The sequence below is a fragment of the Triturus cristatus genome, chromosome 10 (genome assembly GCF_964204655.1).
Source record: "Triturus cristatus chromosome 10, aTriCri1.1, whole genome shotgun sequence".
Lineage (NCBI taxonomy): Eukaryota > Metazoa > Chordata > Amphibia > Caudata > Salamandridae > Triturus > Triturus cristatus.
In genome coordinates this window covers 93,726,652-93,749,751 of record NC_140593.1, presented here as the reverse complement: position 1 = coordinate 93,749,751, position 23,100 = coordinate 93,726,652, and the positions used below count along the sequence as shown (strand labels likewise).

The 23,100-nt window shown below is 45.8% G+C and overlaps 1 protein-coding gene across 2 annotated transcripts in view; it reads left to right on the top strand.

Annotated features, from left to right (window-relative positions):
* NKIRAS1 (NFKB inhibitor interacting Ras like 1) overlaps positions 1-20,735 on the top strand; it is a 144,936-nt gene extending 124,201 nt beyond the window's left edge. For both annotated transcript variants that reach the window (XM_085630512.1, XM_085630511.1), the window contains exons 3-4: positions 7,630-7,871; positions 19,615-20,735. In XM_085630512.1, the coding sequence (XP_085486638.1) occupies positions 7,630-7,871; positions 19,615-19,857 (485 nt within the window). In that variant the 3' untranslated portion in view covers positions 19,858-20,735. The remainder of the gene's footprint in view (positions 1-7,629; positions 7,872-19,614) is intronic.
* The last annotated feature ends 2,365 nt before the right edge of the window (positions 20,736-23,100 follow it).

Genomic DNA, 23,100 nt, shown 5'->3' with positions numbered 1-23,100 from the left:
ATTATGCCCTCAACCTAGCCTATACCCAAAAGGGATCAAATCCGCGGTGGCTCCTCCATTAAGGTGGAGGAGAGCCGCTCGCCTGCTGCGAGCACAGAATAGGAAAATGGTCATTGCCTTACTGCCATTTTATTATTCTGTGTGCCGCTGGCCGCGCTAGCACAAGCACCGATGGTGGGGGTGGGGAACACAGATTCCTGCCTATTGAATGATGACTGCTCAGTGCGCATGACAGATTGGCCAGCTGTCATGCGCACTTCAGAGCCTCCAATCCCAGTGCTGTAAAACAGTGAGGAACTACAGGCACAGGCTGCCAGCCTCAAAATGAGCGATGGGTTAGCCTGTTCCAACCATTTCTGAAGCTGTTGAGTAGCTCCAGGGTTGGCTGGATTCTAAAGCAGGAAGTGATCCACTTTCCTTTCCTGCTTGTCGTCGTCCGGAAGGGCAACATGCAACGTATTGATGAGTTTTATGGTGTGGTGTGCCATGCCTCACCGATTTTCAAAGGTGCTAGCCGCCCCTGAAACGTGTCTGAAACACCTGGAAAACATTGCAATATTCAGGACTGACTGTAGAACCAAAACCTTTGGGTCGTAAGCAGTTCTTTAACAAAAAGGGCTGCAAATCGCTCAAAGGATTTTTTTCCTCAAAATAATCATTTGAAGGGAGAGTGGAGACTCAACTTTAAGAGGCAGTGCTTGAATATTTTGATTTATTTAATGAATGCCTTTTAAGTACTACTTTGAACATGTTCCTCATTTTGGCTGCTATATTCCTTTGAAATTGATCTGCAAATGGCTGGCTTGTTAGACCCTTAACATCCCTTCGAACCATTCTAGGCATGTTCAGGCTGCTATTCCCATGACTTAAAAATTATGGTTAATCTAGAACTGAGTAACATTTATGTACTCCTGATAAAAATGTTAATTAACTTGTGGATGTTGAGTCTCCAAATATTATTTAGTTCTAAAGTATAAACTTATATACGCTTGACCTCTTTGAACTAGCCAACTGACCTGATTACAGATGATGACCTTAAAATGATCACACCTGATTATGGTTTAGAGCAAGTACCGAGCTTTAGACATCTCTTCATTAAAAATTCATCTTATCTTGATTGACAACATAAATTGAAACTAGAGGGCCTTATTTAGAGTTTGGTGGATGGGATCCTCCATCACAGGCATGGGGGATATTTCGTCCACCATATTACAAGTACATTATAATGTGTGTCCCTTGTAAAACGGTGGACGGGTTATCCTCCACGTTTGTGCCAAAGTGTCCTGTCCGTCAAACACTTGATAAGACACTTAGTGGCAATTCCGCTTCCTGTCTGAGCCTGTACAATAACCCATCAACCCCTGAGATCTGTTGATGTCCCAATAACCCGACTGTATATTAATACAGCCAACACTGACATTCTGCCGGGTAACCCATATCCTATTTGTCCAGAACTACATCAATAGTTTTCCTTCAGTATAAAAGGTGTCAATCTCTTGAAGGATAAGTATATCCAATTAGGAGAACTACATTTGTTCCTCAGTTAGTTTAATCAAGCAAACCATTTTATCACTTGATACTCCAATACTTACCTTTTATTCCAGTCTTACCTGATAGATACAGCAAGGAGCGTCTCACCTGCAAGTAACCTCTGCTATTCCTTGCGAGATATATACAGGTTGGTCAGCGTAATGCTTTAATAAACCTGTGAACAACCATGATGTCTTGATATTACTAGAACGTATTACGTGCAAGTTCCTTTTCCCGTCGACGTTTGAAGGAGCTTTGTTGGTAATAGACGCATGAGTTTTAAAACCTGTATTTGTAGACACATAGGGCCCGATTCCGATGTGGTTAGGAAGGCCTCCTAACGGCATTTGCTCCATCCGAATCGGATCGGGAACGTGTCGTTCTGACTGACTCTGAAAGGTTTTCAACCGACTGAGTACGATGCGAGTTAGGAGTTGGGAATATCCCAATCCGAACCCGACAGCATTCTAAATGACCGAGCCGTACGGAGCAGAATTGTACGTCTCTACGGGCCGCGTTTCTGAACAACCGAGTAAGATGCTGGATTTGGACAGCCTTTCCGAATCGTGCCGTCCGACTCTATTCGGCAGTCGGAATCAGACTTTGGGGGCCCGTAGTGGGCCCCCCTGCACCAGCAGCCTTCCCAATCGGACCATTGGGTTAGCCATGGGCCCCCTTACCAGCCATGCACAGTGTGGCAGGCACCAGGGGGTGCCCGCCACAGGGTGCCCGATTTTCCCCAGCCACCCCTTTCTTCAATGGGAACCTATGCATTCAGTCAGAACATAGGCTCCCATTGAAGTCAATGCGAGTCCGAATTGTATCTGTATCTGGAAGCATCCGGATGCATCATACTTGGTCGTACTCTCCTGATCCGAGTGGGTCAGAAACCATTCCCAAACCCATTTGGTCGGGAAGATTTCCTAACCGCATCGGAATCGGGCTTTTAGTGTGTGAACAGTTATCCCTGTAGGTCATCCGCCCATAGTCTTCTCCCCTCTCTCCCCCATGAGCTGAACCCTTCAGCTGCTCATTGGAATAGTGAAACCTATAGACATGACTTATTCTGAAGCCTGTCGAAATTTCTTACAACTGTGTGCTGCTTCTCATCGGGGACCTCAACTCCTTGGCCGATTTTGGGGGACTCCGTGTTTCATTTTTCTGTGTTCACAGCTTTTAGTACGTGCATTAAAAAAATTGTTTTATAGACCCATCTGTGTTCTCTATGTTCTTGAACTGTCCACCCACCTGAGTTTCCTTGCCTCTCCTCTCTCCCACTTTGTATCTTCCCCTATCCCAAGGTTACCAGTTAATTCAGATTGTCTTTTCCTTCCATTCACTTTAAGAGAATAGGCTCTCAGGTCCCTTTCTACGAACCTTCCATTTTGCATTTCCTAAATAGCGAATCCTGAGAAATCAGTATTTAGGAAATGCAAAATGGAATGCACAAAAATAGCACTTACCTAATGGCGATTCCTACAGAGTCACAATCGGTATTAGGAAATTGCCGATTCGGAAATGCAAACCCATTCCTTCCTATGGGCCTAAGGGCCATATGTACCAACGGTTTTGCATTTCCTAATTGGCGATTTCCTAATGGGAAATCGCTAATTAGGAAATGCAAAACCATTAGGTATGGCCCTTCGCCCCCACTTAAATAACAATAAAAAGTAAGTGGTGCTCGTGTAAAGCGCTCCAATGCCCTCGGGCATGTGCGTGCTACACGTGACCACAAAAATGGCATTTTGGGTGCTTTTTTAAAAATTGCACATGGCTACTATTGTACTCGATCCAATGGTAATAGCATTTAGTATATGCTTTGTACATGTGCTTAGGGAATCGCAAATGGGAAATCCCTATTTTCGATTTCATATTTTGGGAATCTCATATTGCAATTTCTACCTGGTAAAAATCGCATTTTGCGACGCAATTTCCCTTTTTATACTTATGGAAACCCTATTTAGAATTTCTTAACAGCCCGAAATTGCCATTCGGTCAGTTTAGAAGGACTCAAACCTGTCGCTTGCAGTTTAAACACAGATCTTGTTAGCCAGACCCTTTGTTCCTCCTCCGCAGCATAAGCCAGGCGATGCGCAGCATAAGCCAGGCGATGCGCAGCAAGAGCCTTGTACCCTCAATGGTGTGGAAGGCAATAATGCTGTAAAACCACTATTTACATGCACTGCTTTCTAGACCGCTCATGAGCATTATTGTATAAGACGGATATAAAGACGTTTTATTATGCACTCTGCATCACCTCTGGTCATTTCAAAGCACAGTAGGTTACAGCTTCGTTTACAAAATGAAACGAGCATTAGGTCTCGCATTTGCGAGAGTTTGTGCTATTGGCATTGTAAATGACCATGCCTTTTATGTATATGTTTAAAAAACATACAATAATAAAAGGCATTGTCATTTACAATGCCTATAGCACAAAATCTCGCATATGTGAGACCTAATGCTTTGCAAATGCTTGTTTAAAGGGGGCCTTGAGACGGGTCTCTATCGGGCTCTGGTTTTGTGCCCTGGCTCAGGCGGTCCGTTTTTCCCAGACTGCAGGGACAGCGGCACATGGATGTGCGCTGCTCACACTGCTCACTTCTCATTAGTGGAGAAGTTATGCCATGACGTCATGCCAGGGCAGCGTTGTAGGGGAAGGGAAATCCTGTAAAGAGTCATTTTCTCTCTGGATTTCTCTTCTCTTTTTGAAACTCAGGAGCAGCAGCACTGTCGTGGTGCCACCAGGGATTTAAGTGCAAGCTTTTTCAATATTATATACAAGCCAAAGTTGCTGCTTATTTATCGTCGTATGCAACTAACAACCATTGACCAAGCCAATAGTCCTGACTTCTTGTAGGTATGATGTTACTTGTTGTATTTTATCTGGATGCAATGACAGAAACGGCAAAATACAAGTCGGGTGGCACACTCTGCGAAGGGACAGATTTTTAACATGCGTGTTTTAAGCAACACCCTTAATTACTTTGGCCACACCCCTTTGACAGCCAACCCCCCGCCCCCCCACCCCGCCAACAGTTTTTTCATCCCACTTAAAGCTGTGCCATACTCAGTTTTATTATGACACCCGTACATGCCATCATTTTGGACAGGGACGTGGGAGTTTTAAAATAAAAATAAATAAATCGGGAGAATGAAAATTCCCCATTGACTTCTATTGTAGAAAATGCAATTTCAGGCGCCTGAATCCGGTCCATTGGCATGTATGGACACGTTTCAATGTTAACAGGATCAAATAAGTTAATGTATTTAATGTTCTGTTTTCCTTACACAGATTTCTTTCTTTCTTTTGCGTTCTTGATTTCATCTTTATTCTGGTTATAATGACGTTTGCAGTCATGAGCAGGGGACTCGCCCCAAATGTAACCTGCTGATACGAAGATGAAATGTTTCACTGAAAGGTTGCTGCCTGTGACCGCGGGCCACTGTTTGTGTGCCGGGGCCTAGTTATGGTTCCAACAGGAATCCACGGACCACTCCCTCCATTCACAGCGCAGCTTGGCAGCCAATCGAAGTGGAGAAACGAGATGAGAGAGACCCTCTTGAAAATGCTCTTAAATGCGTCCACCTGTTGAATCTCATCATTCTCCCACTGCACGAGATTTTACAACCAGCGCAGCAGAGACTCCTAGGAATCGCCCCATTACTCATGCAGGGACCCTTCAAGGTCATGGGGGAGGGGCAGGAGCCATAGGTTCAAGCACGAAAGGGCATCATTTACCAATGGGCCCGCGCTAGCCCTCCTCGGCCACACCCTCTGGGGTATCCTAGTATTGTCTCCGATTTTATTAGCATTCTTTTGACTTTTGAAAAGTAAAAAAAAATAACAATCACTTTTCAGACTCCCATATTGGAGGGAGGGTGTTGGGTGCGACACAGGGAGAGGGCAGGTAGAAGGGGGTGGGCGGGGGTGATGGGGGTGACAGGGAACAAATAATTTGGTAGGATAGAGACCAATACGGGAGCAACCATATAATGTTTAACGCACGAGCAGATGCCATCTGTACGGATACCTTCAAGGTGCAGAAAATTTAAGAAAAGATGAATACATTCATCCTCTATCAAGTGTGACGAGTTTCATGGCCTATTTATTACACATTTTGAGCCTGGGGAGGGGCGAGAACACTCAAGAGGCAAAGCCTGGAGTGGGTGATGCCACAAACCCCTCCATCAACAATGGTAATAAACAGCGCGTTCCATTCTGTGCGTCTGCGTTATATCATGGCATTTTTTATTTAATCAAAACCAGGATGCGAGGGGTTTCCCTGTGACATTATAAACCTACGATGTGTGAGGCAGTAAAACTGTTTTTTTTTTCATATCACTTTAATTGCACCGGACAATAACATGGACTGTGACATTTGCATTATTGTGACACAGTGACTGTGTCTATAATTGAATTCCTTTAAATGAGTGATCAGGGACATTTGTTTTCGCTCTCGTGGCCCAAATATAGATCAGGGCTGGATTTGCCTTTCAGCTTCTTCAAGGCTGGATCGATGATCAATAGTGCCTGATCGCGGGTATTCTGGGAGTGCAGGGTCTCGCACGTAAATCGATTGCCACTCACGACGCGACTCAGTGGCATCACAACATGTTGGGGGACCCAGAGACTGATTGGCTGTGTGGTGAATGCAGGGCCTCCTGGTGGGTTGCAGGGCCCCAGAATTTGTGCGTGTAAGGGGAGGGAAGGGAAGGGAGGGGGACAGGCGTCCCAGATCTGGCCGAAAGACTTCACCTGGAGGTAGGGCTCACCTGCACAAGAGGACAATACAACACACAGCAACAAGGCCTCAAAGGTTTCGGAAACCAGCTGACCTGGAGCAGAGCAGGGCACCGGTCTGAGGACTGGAGTCTTCGCTTGTTTGCTGGTTCGGAGGCAAATACCGGGAAAGATCCCACACAAGAAAAAAGAAGCCCGCGAGTGGTGCGCGCGCCACAGCGAGACATGTGGCTTCAATTATTGCACCCGTGTCTGGGCACGATAATTGAAACCACATGACGGCCGGTGCCCGTAATAGACACCAATAGGCCATGGGCGGAGCAATACGCCCGCCTTTGGCCTATTGCGTGCTCTGTCTGTGAAAAACACGCACGCACAAGCCAATCGCGGGGATCAAAAGAAAAATCGCACGAGCGTGTGCGATTTCTAGGTACGTTTTGAAACCCCCCTAAGAGAGATCTATCGCTGCGTGAGCAGTGCTGCGCACTGCAACGCTAGGCGCGAGACCTACAAATTCAGATACCAAATCTCCATGTACGAAATGCATAAGGGGTGCAAAGAAGTGGTTTGCAAATTTTGCACCGACATTTTGCAATTAGATTCAGATTTTTGGAAACTGATCTATGTACTAATAGGCAAGTTTGCAAAATCACTATTCAGAGTGAGTTGCAATTCGACCTACCGCATCAGTATTCATGATGTAGGTCTCAAATTGCAAGTCACTCCAATTGGATGCATCATTGAGATGGTGTCTTGCTTGGGTCAGCAGACCACCATGTCTGTGATCGCATTTAAATAGTGTTTTTAAAAAAAAAAAATGCAACTAGTTTTCCTGAAATGGAACTAACCTGCAAGCAAAGTTGTTTTTTTGTTTGTTTTTTTTTCCCATTCACAAAGGGGTCCAAGACTGCAGTAAAACCACTATTTACAAGCACTGCTTTCTAGACCGCTCGTGAATGTTCTATATAGCAACTAAAATAAATATGAAATGAATGTTCTATCACTTTTCTCGCTCCTCTCTTCCAGACAATACATGGTGAACTTCATAGATTTCTCACAAGTTGGTTTTTCTCCTCTAGACGGATCTCTCCATATATCGTGAACACAGTCTCTGGTCATAGTTCTTCTGCACCCCCAAATGCTGTTCCTTTCGGGTCGTTTCTACTCTCTGTTCTACCCCTCTCCCTCCAAATGGCAGTCTGAGTAAATGAGTTGTGTGAGTAAAGATTACCAGATTTAAAAAAAAAAGTTAGCTAGAAAGCTAGCATGTACCAGTTTGTTGTTGCAATTTGATTGGATATCTTCTTTCTTCTATGTTGCACTATCACTGTCCTTGTTTGTGTCCACCTTGTTGCCAGGTTTGGAGGCCAATGAAACTCAAGAAGACGTGTACATCGCCTCCGTGGAAACAGACCGTTCCGTAAGGGAACAGTTGCGCCTGTACGATACGCGGGGGTTACAGGAAGGCATAGACTTGCCTAAGCACTACTTCTCCTTTGCGGATGGCTTCGTACTTGTCTACAGCGTTGACAGCCTAGAGTCCTTCAGAAGAGTGGAGATGCTGAAAAAAGAATTGGACAAATTTAGAGACAAGAAGGAGGTGAGAACGAGGATCTGGAGGAGAAATGTTTCCTTCCATCTAAAACATTCCACTTTGCACCAATAGAATCTCTACTACAAAATGTTAATGCCTAAACTTTACTGTTTTCAACTATGTTTATCTGTTCATTTGGTTTTATTTGAGAGAGTTTGTGGTGTTCTCAAACTTCCTCCAAGCTCTGTTGTGCTTTTTGCCATCCAATGGTGTGTTCTAATGTGGGTGGGGCCAGGCAGACTCCATGCAGCACTGACCCCTAGTGGCTGCTCTTGCTATGCCGACTGCTGGCAGCAAGCATGTAGCCTGATGCTAGGCCTCCGTACCACATGACTCAGCTGTCTGACTCGGACAGTAGTCTGAGAATTGTACTCTACAAGAAAATGGGTCCTTCCCTTGGAAGCAGACCAGAGTGAGCTTTTGGCGTAGTTGAATAAATCCACATACTGAGAATGTATTTAAGCTTTGTTGAAAAGGAGATTTTTTTTTTTTTTACTTCAATCAATCAATTGATCTTTATTCGGAAATAATTCCATGAAAGATGCATAAAAAACAGCTGTTGGGTAAAAAGCAATCTAGTGAAAATACAGTATAATATATAACAGTGGCGTCACTAGGGTTGGTGTCACCCGGTGCGGGTAACTCATGGTGTCACCCCCTCACGACTTACTGCATGGACCTAGTCCGCCAGTGGACACAGTTGGCAAATAACGGGACCATACAGAATCCTTAGTAACGTTTGTAAATGTAGGTCCTCTATTTACAAAATGTGCCTGTTAACAACAGTGTGATAATGACTCATTAATCAGGTTGTACAGTGGGCTACCTGCTAGTCAACAGTTTATTGTAATTTATGATATCATAGGTATGGTACTTTTTACTGGTGTGGTGTTCCCACTATCCAGCAACACGATATATCAGTGGTCGAAGTGGGGGAAAAAATGTAGGGGAACTGTGGGCGGAGAATCAGAGGGCGGGAATAACCCAAGGATTGGATCAGTGGGCAGAGCCAGAGGCGTGGCCAGAATGCGCAAACATCCCAATTTTTTGTATTTGTTTGGTTTCACTGCCCAGTTTTATCAACCAATGGATACACGTGATTATTTAAGGTTATAATGAGTTATTGACAGTAAAATGTGTTCACAAAGTGGGATGTGCTTCTAACCACAGTATCTCCCCAAATACGATAAAATGTGGAAGCACAAGCCATTTGTCTCCGAGCCATGGAGTTTCTGTCATCAGCACTTCTCCCTTTTCCAAAACAGCAGTTCAAACATGAATGGCTAAAAATCCTAGTTTGCAAATGTTTTCTAAATAATAATGGCTCTGCCATATTTGCCTCATAATGCAAGATCTGTAGCATGATCTGACCATTTAAACTAATAAATTGTTTGTAGCTCAAACGTATCAAAAGTTAATAAAAAATGTGACTTGTGTTGCTGCGGAGTAAATGACAGTTAATAGCTCACTGTTCTATGTTAGGATTTTAACTTATAAACTGCAAGTAACAAAAGGATCTCTCTGACAAAAGCAGTAGCCCACTGGCCTATTTACATTATGTGCACTTTGTGATCTGCATGGTACATGTTCTTTGCAGCAGGTCCATTGACCCTCTGAGCTACCTTTCCATGAGTCAAATCTTCCATTAGACAAAATTCCGATCTCTCTCTAGGAAGAACATTAATCACCAGAGTCATCATGACCTTTTTATTGTTACCAAGAATTACTGGAGGCAGCAAGCGCTTTTAAAACCATAATATACTTGCAAAAATGATGCCTCCACCTAAAGTGAGCACCTGGTGCGGTCACACCGGTTGCACCACCCTAGAGCTGGCCCTTCTCAAGGGTCCTGTGATCTCACTGACAGGGTCATTGTTCTAGGGTGTACTGCTTCATAGGCCTGCCCGCAAGACTGGAGGTGAACTTCAGTATGAATAGTGGTGGACAAGCCTTGAAGGTTAACCTACACTTGTCATGCTAGGGTCCACCTGCTGGTGCTACGACACCAGGGCTTCTAATATCTTGCGAAGCCTTCTAAGGTCTAGCATGAGATAGTGCTCTCTCAGGAGAGTGGTCTGGCAGACTGGTTATTAAGGCTGAACCTGGTTCCCCAGTTCCAAATTCAGCAGCTCTGGCCATAGTGCCACATCCTCTCCCCCACTGAACACCATACTGCCCCACTGAGAAAAACACAGACTGCCTTCAACTACAACCCAATTGTTGCCAACTATAAACACCTGGATGCGGCTCAATTTAAATTACGCACTGGGCAAGAGCAATATGTGGTCTACAAAAAAAGTGACAGCATCCTGGAAAAAGCAAACAATCATAGGGAAGGCAAAGGTTTGCAAACCATGTGAAATGTAAGCAGGAACAACATGGTTACCTTAACGCTTTTACACTCCCTGTTCAGAAATCAGTGAGTGCTTTTGCCTGAAAAGTTAAGGACATGACAACAGGGCCCTGAATGGACCCATTTCAATGGCCATTGCTTATATCCTTACAAAACGTAAGCAGTATGGTAAAAAAAAGTCAACATCCCTAGATACAGAGCAGCAGTACAAATTTTGTTTTTCAATCCTCACATTGCAGTACCTCCAGGATTGGTGCACTAGATCCAAGCCCAGGGAAAACAAAGCCAAGACAACAAAAACAGCACTTCACTGGCAAACTCTGTAAAAGTGGAGCTAATGTGTTTGGGTGTGAATAAAATCAATCTGGCCAGTTTGCTACCACTCTGTCTTACTTTATTTAGTTATTTATTTTTCATACTTTTAAACTTGTATTCCCGATGCTGCACTTTGGAATTAAATGTCAGAAAAATAGACATTGATTTCCGGCAAAAGTGATTTTCTTTTTTGGATCCATTTCACAGGGAAGCAAATAAAAGAAAGAGGAGACAGTGCGCGCTGCGCACAGACACCTCCTCCTCCTGAAAGGTTAGGCTGCTTTGCGCACACCGGCCCTGTTGGTGTCACCCCATGTGAGGGTGTCACCCGGTGCGGTCCGCACCCCCATAGTGACGCCGCTGATATATAAAGATATAAGATAGACATTTTAAAACCTGTTCGTAAGATGAATTTTCAAAATAGCCATACATCTTCCTTTGCTTAATAGCCAAGATAATAAATGTAGAAACTGCAAGGCATAATTCCATAGTACCTGATCTAAATTAAATATTTTAAAGCCTCCTTAAAATGAAGCAGTCTGTGTTTTAAATAACGGTTTTAAAAAACGTTTCCTTATATCCTGTTAAATACAGAACAACACAAAACGCTCAGTAGATTGGGCAGTTATCTCATTACAAGGGCATTTGGGTAAACTCTTTTCACACTCGCCCATTTTGGGAAATGCTGCTATGTAATGTAGTGTTCCTAATCTAAGCCGTGTAAGATCAAACCTTTGCTGTGTGTTAGTTACAAGTAAAAAATAACTTGTCATTTCGTTACACAATATATTTCCAATATATCTTTGCACTCTTATGTTACGTTATTAGGATTTATAGAGCGCATGGCTACCCAAAGGCTTCCTAGCGCTAGAATTAAGACCTGGTGTACGAGGATAGAGGTTAGTTGCGTTTGTCCAACAGCCAAGTTAAAACAAAAAAATTCTGAAGGTAGCTTCTGGGGCTGTAAATCTGATCTCCCGTGGGAGTGAATTCCATAGTTTGGGCGCCAGGTGGGAAAAGGCTCTTACTCCCCATCTGGCCATTTTTATTCTGGTGGTTTTTAACAGGCGCTCAGTGCCTGACCTCAGACATCTATTTTTTTTATTTATTTTTTTTTATTTAACTTTGTTTATTGAAGTTTTATGGTTCACTTTCACATACATACATAACGAAAAAAGAAAACAAATGCAGGTTCAAATGACAATGAGGGTTAAACAGTACATGTGCATCATATATACCTCTTCCCTTGGAGGCGATCGAGGCTCGTCACATAGCAATGCATATGGCCAGTGGCCTACCCAAATAAGGGGGACATCAGGTAGGGAAATAATGTGTATCGTAGTTGTCCATAATCAGCTTGGGAGCCTTCAAATCAATCGTAGCAGTCCTTTCGATCCCCTCTGACGCCTGGCCCCCTCCCAGCAGCTGGGCCTCCCCAGCACAGTAACAAGCGACAGGCCATATGTAGCAGAAGATCATTATCTCATCATTCCCAAGGTACCTCTTCAGGGAAGCAAAAGTAACAGAGCGGGTGCACCTATGGTGCTCCAGCAATATACCCCCCTCACTATGCAGGATGTCAACCTTGGGTATTGGGAGTAGGATCATCAGGGGCCATAGGGGGGGCGCTTTCCGCCAGAACCTCAGGATGCTGCACCAAATAATTCTGCAACGGCCCCCAGATGTCGGCAGGGCGGGACCGGGCGGGAAGTAGCTCGGAGTAGATCAGTACTTGCTCTTGACAATATATAAGGTCTTTGAGCCACTCCTTGAATTTCGGGGCCCGGCCCCGTCCCCAGCGGCAAGCAATACGCCGTTTCGCTAATAAAAGCGCTATCCTGACAAATCGACGACAGGAGCGCGGAATCTGTTTGGTATATCCTAGCAATGCCTGTACCGGCTCAGGCGCAAGAGGAAGCTCTATCATGTGCGCAAGAGCAGAGTACACCTGTCCCCAGTAAGTTTGAATAGCAGGGCATATCCAGGAGAGGTGGAGGAAGTCCGCCCGAGGGGCGCGACATCTCTCGCAATTATCAGAATCTTGCAGTCGAAATTTGTGTTTGGTTACAGGAGTGCAGTAGAGACGGTTAAAAAATTTAAAATGGATGATCCGATGCCTACTACTCGCTGAGATCTGCTCTGTCTGCAAGCAGCAGTAGGTCCACCTGTCATCACCGAGCTCCAGCCCCAACTCACGCTCCCACTCCCCACGAGCCCTCGAGGCAGAAACAGGCGCATCCGAGCGAACCGCATGATATAATATCGAGACCAGATGGGAGGGTGAGGTTGCCTGTAGGAGCCTATGTAGGGGAGCAAGGGTCTCGGGCTCATCCGGGAACGTCTGCAGTAGGGCCTTCATGCCTTGTCTCAATCGAAAGTAAGTAAAAAGCTCCAGAGGGGTGGGCGCGTGGCCTGCAAAGAAGTGATCCCTGTCACGAAACTGCCCACTCGTAAACAGATCACCCCAAGTCAGAATCCCCAATTTGCGACTCAAGTTTTGGAACAGCTTCTCCTGCAAAAGGGGGAGCTGAGGGTGGTAAGCAATGGGGAGGAGAGGCGAGTACAGAAACGGGCTCCCCACTCGCTTTGATATTTCCAACCACGCATCCACCGTACCCTGGAGGGCGTTATAGTTAGCGGTGGTATGTGGGAGCACGCTATGCAACAGGCCAGGCAGGGGCAAAGGCGCCGCAAGCCAGTCCTCAGCAGCGAGTTGGGGCATGAAGGCAATGGGACGGAACCAGTAGTACGCGTAATGCGCCTGGGCACAGTAATAGTATAGCTCCAGATCCGGAATATCGAAGCCCCCCATGGAGTAAGGAGAGGTCATCACAGCCCATTTCAATCTAGGTCTCCTCCCTCCCCACACCAGCCGTATCAGTTCCGAACGCAACCGGGAGAAGAAGTGTCTCCCCGGAGGAAAAGGAATATTCAGGAACAAGTATAAGAGCTTAGGAAGCACCACCATCTTGATCAGAGCGGCTCGTCCGGCCATCGATAATGGGAGCGCAAGCCAGCGGTCAACGCAAGAGGCGATATGCAGCAGCGTCGTACCATAGTTTAATCGCATCAACTCCTCCCTATCTCGAGAGACCTTAATGCCAAGATATTTGACCTCGGAGTCGCTCCATTCGATGGGGTAGTCAAGCGAGAATTTCCGGGAGCTGTCTGTCAAATGGAAAATCTGAGACTTAGACCAGTTAATCCGTATTCCCGACACCTCCCCGAAGACTACAAATTCCCGAAGCAGAGGGTTCAGATTATTTTGAGGGTCCCGAACATATAGAGTAATGTCATCTGCATACAGCGACAGCAAAATCTGTCGCTGCTCACAGAATAGCGCCCTGTTCTGATGGTGCTGCCGCAGCCTCGAGGCAAGTGGCTCAATCGCCAGTGCGAATAAAAGTGGGGAGAGAGGGCACCCCTGTCTGGTCCCTCTGGCGACCCGGAAAGGTTCCGACACTCTGCCATTAACCAAGACTCTAGCGCACGGGCTACCATAGAGGATAGCTATCCACCCCAGGAACACCAGAGGAAAGCCCATGTGAGACAGCGCGGCCACCAGGTAGTCCCATTCCAGGGAGTCAAATGCTTTTGTGGCGTCCAAAAAGACCGCCACCATCTGCAGTTCGGGATCCACGTTCTGTAAAGTAGCGAATAGTGTACGCAAGTTGTGCGACGTCGCCCTGCCAGGTATAAATCCCGATTGGTCCGGGAGAACCAGTCCATCCATGAGGAGTGTCACACGATTAGCCAAAGTCTTAGCAAGAATCTTTGCGTCGCTATTAAGGAGGGACAGTGGGCGATAAGAGTCCGGGGAGGAGACCTCAGACATCTTTTGGGGAGGTATAAGCACACTAAATGTCTGATCTTACTGGGCCCTTTGTTATTTATGGCTCTGTGGGTTGGGCAGAGTGCTTTGAATTTGATTCTCGCCTGGATCGGGAGCCAGTGTAAGTTTCCACGATGTGTACTCACTGATTCCTTCATTAGGATTTGACACAAGTCTGGCCGCTGCGTTCTGGACTACCTGTAACTTGTTAATAACCTATTTGGGTGTGCCCAGAAGGAGAGAGTTACCGTACTCCAAACGTGACGTGACACAGGATCTGTCTCCCTCACCCCCCGCCTGCCTGGTCCATAGGCAAGTAGTCCTATGCACAGAGGCTGGCTTCCGGGAGACCCACCTTTCTTTGTGCTGTACCCAACACCAGAGAGCCTCGTGGTTCATACTATATCCAAATGGGTTTCCAACCACCATGCCACACCAAAAGTCGAAATGCATGGAGGCATTCAGGAAACAGATGTTCTCCTCTGTCAGCATTGCCCTCAGGTCTGTAAATTCGAGTCGTCTCTTGCGGCATTACTCGCACGCATTGTGGGACATGGTGAGCAGTATCTTACCTGCAGACTCGGGCGACTTTAATGCAAACCTCTAACTAATAATTCATGATGGCCAAGATGCAGCATCTTGTCCGCATCCGAATCAAGTCCGGACTGGACACTACTGACTGCCTCGGTATGGCAGTTGGTGCCAGCATGGACGAGATCCATGCGCTTCTCCAGCGAAGCCCACGGTTCTAATGGGTATGCCATGTCATGGCACCAACTCTTTGGAGACCAGACAGACTCTGCATTGGAGCACTTCAAAGAAAGCAAAGCATCAGTGTGCTCTCTTGGCCTTGCACCACCTGTACCACAGTTTCCATAACAATATCTGCCCTTTAGGGGGTTTGGAAGAGGCATGCATCGGAGTTTGGAAGAGGCCTGCATCGGAGGCGATGACAGAATTTGCCTCTGCAATGACCTCTGTCTTTTCCAAATAAGGCAAATGTCCAGATAACACCGTCCTGGCCCCAAGGGGCAATTAACTACCCAATCCCCCACAGCCCCTCCCCGCTGCTGCAAACCCCCTTTTGTTTGCCCTCAGCTGCACACTGTCACCTGCTTGGAGGCTGGATGAGTTATTACCTCCGCAGGTACCAAAGCGTCACATCAGGCAGAAGGGTGTTTCAAATTGTCCAGTGTGATTATGCTCTGCCCTTCTTGTCCACACCTCCAGACATGTCACCTACACCACAATGGCTTCCGGAGCACTACTTGTCCATTCTGTCCAAGGAGTTCACATCCTTTTGGAGAAGGTGCTTGCACCAGGAGGTGGGACTGGTTGCTGCTCCCGTTACTTTCTGGTGCCAAAAGAGGATTGCAGACGTTGTCCTATTCTATACCTTTGTTCTCTGAACTTCTTCCCCGAGAAGGACAAGTTCAAGATGCTCACCTTGGCCCAAGCTTTGTCTTCCCTCGATCCAGGAGACTGGATAGTGGCATTAGATTTGCAGGATGACCTGTGGTTTCAGGTAGGCCACAAGAACATTCAGATCTCCATGGTCTCTTTTGGCTTTACCAGTGTACTGTACCTCGACTAATGGTTGATTTTTGGCAGGCTCACCTTAAACAGTTTTGAACCACCTCCAGACGACTGCTGACCTCCTGGCATTCTGGGGATTTACCATCAAACCGTCAAAGTAATACCTGGAGCCATCCGGTACGCAGTGCTGGTTCACGACTTCCTCAGCTTTAACAAGTGTGTGATTTTAGGGCTATCATCCCAATGCTTCAGTCCTTGACTTGGGACTCATTGAGAGAGTGTTGAAGGCTTCTTGGCCTCATGGATCCTGCTCTTGGACCACAACAGGTGGCACATGCAGGCTCTGCACCAAGGAAACCTCTCAGATTCCATCCAGGAGGCTGCAGAAAATCTGTAGTGGTGGTTGCTGGACCGCAGTTGGACCGGCAGCAGAACCCTTACCCCACCCGCTGCTAATGGTTATGATAGATGCATTGTTGCTGGATTGCAAGGCCTTCTGGGGGGAGGACTCTCGTATCCAGCAGACACCCACCTTAACGTCAACCAGACAACAGACACCACCACCATGTGGTATTTTAGTTAGAGCGGGGTGGGTCTGTGGGTCCTGTGCCATGGCTGTACACCTCTGGAACTGGCCGAGTGGTCAGGGCATCTCACTGTTTGTACAAACCTGGCAAGATCTTTAAACCCCAGGTGGACAAACTCAGATGGTGTTGCTTAGCGGAACACAAATGGCAGCTACACTTCGACATGGCACTAGCCATCTTCCACCAATGGGAAGAACCACCTCAACCTTGTTGCCACTGCTGAGAATGTGCAGTGTCCAAACTTTTGCGCATTAGAGTTCCCAAGACAATTCTCCCTTGTCAATGCCTTTCATTTGGACTGGAGCTCAGGACTCCTGCAAGCCTTCCCACCTTTATCTCTCCAGCCCAAGGTTCTGTAGAAGATCATGAACGACCAGGCCCAAGTCATCCAAATGACTCCATATAGGGACAGGAGAGCATGGTAACTAGAAGTTGATTCCTCATCTGGAGGAGGTTCGGTTTCCGCCTCGGAGCAGGGTCCCACACCTAAGCCTGTACACCTCCATTGTTGGAGATTGTGCCATGCTTGGATATTGAGAGGCGACTCATAACTGCTTTTGAAACCTCCCGTGCTCCCCCCCCCCCTCCCCCACCCTCATACCTGGAGGGAGAAAGTGTCCTTCAAGAAGACAGATGTCCCTCCACCAAAACCATCTATGCAAGACACTGGGAGAAGTTTGTTGTGTGGTGTTCTTCTAGGCATATCCAGCCCCTGTGAGGCCAAGCATATGCTGTCCTTCATTGCTCCCTTTCATTAACCCAGCAATGTCCACTGTGGTGACAGTTAAAGGTTGTTTACTGGCCTCATCAGCCTTTCTATTGTTACCTGATGCACCATCTCTGTTTACATCACCTGTTGTGATGCAATTCTTAAAAGGGCTGACCCACATTTTACCACTGCGACTTTTTGGGATGCCCAAATAGGATCTACATTTCGTTCTCACATTTCAAATGTGCACCTCATTTGAACAATTGTACACCTGTCTTCTAAGACTACTAACCCCAAGACCGTGTTCCTCACAGCAATCATTTCGGCTTGTCGCATGAAGGAACTACTAGCACTCTGTCCGACAACTGTACACCACCTACTTTCTGGGCAAGCTAGTGCTAAGTACTAAGGCGGCGTTCCTCTTGAAAGTCATCATGTCCTTCTACATCTGGCAGCCTATCACCTTGCCAGCATTATTTGCCTTTCCTCATCTATCTGAGGAGGAAAGACTCCATCACTTAGACCCCAAGAGTGCTCTGAGCTTCTACATTGATCTCACCGGGGACCTTCAGGTGGACGATCAACTTTTCATTGGGTTCTCTAAAATGAAAAAAGGAAAGGTAGTACAGAAACGGACCATCTTCAGATGGATTGTCCTCTGTATTAAGATCTTTTATGGATTGGCTAAGAAACCGCCTCAGGCTCATTCCACCAGGGCCAAGGCTGCTACCACTGCGCTGTCATGTGGAGTGCCTGTCTGGAACATCTGCTTAGCTGCTACGACTCCATGAGTCCACACAATTGCACTATGGTTTGGCACTATGGATTGGATAGCCAAGTATGGCGGGAAGGGAATTTTCCCCGTTTGATCCTGCAAAATATTATGGTTTGAGCTATTCCCAGATCCACCACCTGAGAAGGTACTGATTTGCCGTTTATTCACAGTTTGAAGTATTCATCAGAAGAACATGTTACGTGCAGTCTGTGATCCTCTTTCCGGTGGATACTCTAACCGCAAATTCCTCACCAGTCCCGTCCTCCTACCCTTTCTGTGGAATGAACTCCCTTGGTCTATATTAAAAAGATTCCAACTAGAGATCTGCAGACGTATTGAACGTTCACGTCTGATGGAGCAGAAAGATGGCAGAAATAAACTGACATCGACACAAGAGTTGGTGGTAATATTGTGGCCATTGCATCACTTCCAAACCCGCATGACACCACCCATCAGCACGCGAGGGAATTGCTGAGAAATGTCCGGATCAGGGGAGTTTCTGCACTTGTGGTGTCTGGGCCGCACGTGGATGCATCATGATATACTTAGAGTATTTGCCAGAACATTTGGAACTTTGATATTTCAAGGTAACCATGTCCCAGATCACCCTAGTAATCCTGTACAATATGTACCTGACCTCCAATATATTAAGTCAAGCTTCAGGCTGCTAGCTTTAGTATTACGCCTTAGAAGTCTTCAGATGCACCATATCATATACATCCAGAATTAAAATAACTACCATTTATTTGGGTACTTGGGTCAGCATTACTGCACACAAAACCATCCTGTATAAAAGCTATTTCAAATGTGAGGTTTGTGCTGTGAATCGATGCATATTTTTCATATACATTTTTTGAGAACATTTTAAAGAAAAACCTATCCAAACAAATGCACCTTGGGAAAAGTTTTATGGTTTATACAGTCAGAGCGAAACACGCATGTTCTGAAAATCCATCCACCACAAATCAGCAAGAGTGAGATTTCCCTAATTCAAGCTGAAAGCCCATCAGTTCAGATTGAAATGCAATAAAAGTGTCCTACAGAACCCATGAACTGCCGTGGGATGTCCTTTTGTGGAACCTCAAAGACTTTTTGGCTCTATTCCAAAGTACACTGTGCACTATTTCTGGGTTGGAGATCAATACTTGGAATGGGCATGATGGGAAAATAAAAAAAGAAGCGGAAACGAGAAGTGATGGAATAAGTTTTATACACTTTGAAAAATAATTGAGGCCAGCTTACATTTTTATACCAAATGCATTTGAACACCTTGCCAATCATTTGTATTTTTAGCAAATGTCTTGGGGAAATTGTGCATTAACACACTCCATTTAATGATTTTTGTTTCTCGGGGGGTGGGGGCGGGGGTAATAACCTTTTGTCTTCACCCTCCATCTCCTGAGCCCGCCTCATGGGTTGGCAGTAGGGAGAGGGGATCTAAGCTCTCTAACTCCTAGTTGTTAAAAGATAAACTTTACCAATCTGAAAGTTAACCAACTGCTCCTGAGATTGAGTCCATCCTATAACACAACCCTCCAGCACGGGGTGTTCTGGGTAGAGATAGTAGTTGACACCACTTGATTACTATGAGGTATCCTCTTATACTGGAGTAACTCTATGCATTTTGTTTTCTCTTGTGCAGGTGAGCATGGTTATATTGGGGAACAAATTGGACCTCGCCGAGCAACGACAAGTAGACCCTGAAATGGTGCAGCAGTGGGCTAGGTTCGAGAAAGTGAGGCTGTGGGAAGTTACGGTGACCGAGCGGAAGACGCTTATCGAGCCATTCACGTTCCTGACCAACCGGCTCGCCCAGTCTCAGAGCAAATCTTCCTTCCCGCTGCCAGGGAGGAAGAGCAAGACCAACACCACATCTGACAATTGATAATAAGTGTACATAGGAAACACATAGGCAACCAAGACCAGGGAAGTCTGTTCCTACACCGGCAGCCAGTGCTGCGAGTAGTCAAACACTAAGAGCTGTGGGTAGTGGTAACACAAAGATGCAAAAGAAGCTAGAAATTGGGCAGCGAGGAAGAAACTGAAGCGCTTTTGATGGTTTGAGGCTGAGAAAGGGGATTGCAGGCACATCTAGAGGTTTTGATCAACAGGGGCAGAAATGTAAGATCTTTGATCACTCAGACACCAGGTCTATTGCCTGTCAGCAACCGTGACCACATCCCATCAGCCACGTTAGATCCCGCATCGATGTAATCTTTTACTTCCGTCATTCTATGAGAAGGTTGTGGTGGTAGTTTTCAATGTAAGCTTACACCTTCAACTGGTTTAACAAATGGTTTAAAAACTCACTTGAGAGATAGGAGATATGTTTGGGTTTTCAGTCATCACTAGCCATTTTAAGCACAGCCGCTCAGAGAGAAGCTTTCTCCGCTTTGCCATCGTATTGGAATGGGTGACAACCTAAGCCTCTGTTGTGTAAAACCAATCCAAGCCATGTCTTTCACAGCTCCTTTGAAATAGTTCCTTGTCCCGTATTCCATATTGGACGCCAAGCGCTTTTCAGACTGTAGCACGAGAAGGCGCCCACACTGTCCAGCCGCCCTTTTACAGAGATTGTTCTTTCTCTATCACTTGAGTTCTAAACTTGTCTAGCTCTGGTTTTCTCCTTTTGAGAGTCCTGAAGACACTTTATTTTTGTTCTTTGCAGCATAAATGTATAAATACCAATATGTATAAATACCAATATGTGTGATGTTGGCTATTTTATATTCCTGCATATTTATAATAAAGTTATGTAATTCATTGATGTTGCATGTTTCCTTATCATAGATGGAGTTGTTCTTATTTTGGGGCTTCTGAAGGAATTTTCATCTTACAGTGTTGCTTCAAAGACCATGGGGCTTTGCCAGTCTTCTTTTTACTCTCGCGTCTGGTGTTACGTGATGTGTTTGATTATACTTGTATGGAAGAAGTACTTTCTCTATTCCTTAATTTGGCTAGTAAGATGGCCCAGTGGGTTATTGTACACACTGCAGATGCCTGTGTGTAGCCTGTTTAGCACAAGTTAAGATTCCTGTGGGGGTCAGCTTGACGTTTACATTTTATGAGGCAAATTTAAATGATCGCCTTTACGTACTGCAATAGTTTCGTTAGCAGTTACACCTCTTGTTTATTACATTTAGTTTTTTTTCAAAGTATGATAAAAAGTTCTTCCCTTCTGTGATTCTCTACCAGGTTGCTGCCACTTTATATGATCTTGTGCGTATATGTATATAAATACACATATATCTTATCAGAACAGAGGCCTGCCACTGAGTAGATGCTTGTGACACTATGTAAATAAATGTAAATGTCCAGTATTTGTAAAGTGCACAGCTACCTCCGGAGAGGTGTCCCGGCCCTGGGGGCCGTCGGTAAGATTAAGCGTGCTATTTCCAAGAGTCACACGTGCTGGGCTGATTTGCCGCCGGCAACTGGCATCGAACCGTGTGCCCCAGGACCCGGAGGCAGTCGCCCTGACTGCTGCGCGATTCACCGACGCATTTAGGAGTATGGGAAGTTGTACTCCGTGAGTGCTCCTTTACAGACTTCTACATCCCTTTGTCAATCAGCCACAAACACCTAACTCCCTATTAGTAAAAATGCACAGAGGACAAAGTCCTTCCTATTTGTACTAATTGTGAAATAATGCCTTTCTGACCAGACTGGACTGCCAAGCATGGGAACTGGGGGAATTCACGATGGGGCGGAGCACACTCTGCAACCCTCTCTCATCACCCCAGGGGCTTATTTATGAGGAGGTTTGTGTTGCATTTGCACCACGCAAGGTTGTGGTACATGCGCAACGCAAACCTTAAGTGAGATTTATGTAGCCACGCAAAGCCACTTTGCTTGGCCCTGAGTGGCGCAACACAGCGAAATGCAGCGCAAATCGCGGTGTTGCGTTACTCTGCCCTTGGAAAGCGTTTCCACCCAACTCCCAAGGTGTTATGCATGACCAGATTTACCAGAACTGGTAAACCTGCGAATGCGCCAAAAAGTTACAAGGAGAAGTAATATGTTACTTATCCTGTAAGCATCTGTTCGTGGCATGGAGTGCTGTTGATTCACAGGCTTTGCATACTCCTGCCATCTAGTGTTGCGTCTGGATGTGTGCAAGTTGTATATCTTAGAAGAAGTCTTTCGAGTCACTAGGTAGAGCGACTTCTCCTCTCGGTGATAATGCGCATGGGCATCAACTCCATTGTTAGATTCTTTTCTTGCAGTTGGGTAAGAATAGTGTGTAAACGAAGTGTAAGTTAAGAGATGTCCATGCATATAAAAGAGAAACGAAACTGCAAAGGCCACAGGTGTCTGGGGAGTGGGCACATGTGAATCTACAGCACTACATGCACAAACAAATGCTTACAGATAAGTAAAATTCAGTTTGAGGCGTGTGTGGCTGTAGATACACATGCTGTGCATATAGACTGTAAAGCAGTCCTCCTCAGAATTGATGGATAGCCTGTGCGTGTTGCAGTTTTTTGGAAAAGTGTACCTAGCACTTCCTGACCTACATTAGCTTGTTGACTTGCTAAATATCCACACAATAATGTTCAGTGAAAGTGTGTGGTGTAGACCATGCAGCTGCTTTGCATATGTCAGCTCTTGGAATGTTTCCTAGGAAAGCCATAGATGCTCTTATCTTTTGAGCAGTGTGTGTTGTAGGAGGTGTAGGTAGAGTTCTTATGACTTTAGCTTAACATGTTTGAATGCACTTAACTATCCACCTGGCTCTACCTGATTTGCATTTAGGCTTTCCTTCATTAGGTGGTGAAAAAGCAACAAATGGCCTTTTGGCATCTAATGTATGGAGAGCCCTCTCCGCAACGGAGTCTGGTTGGAGGGGCGGGAGGGGATGGCACCTCGGTTGATTGAGATGAAAGTGAGAGACAGCTTTTGGAAGGAATTTCGTGTTGGTGCGAAGAACCACCCTGTCTATGCGGAGCTCGAAGAAGGGTTCTTCCAGGATTAATGCCAGGAGCTCACTAACACGTCTGAGTGAGGTTATAGCTGTTAAAAATGCCACCTTCTAAGAGAGACTTTGAATGGGCAGGTACACAGGGGCTCAAATGGAGGGCCCATAAGTTGTGTAAGAACAATGTTAAGATTACAGGAGGGTGCCGGT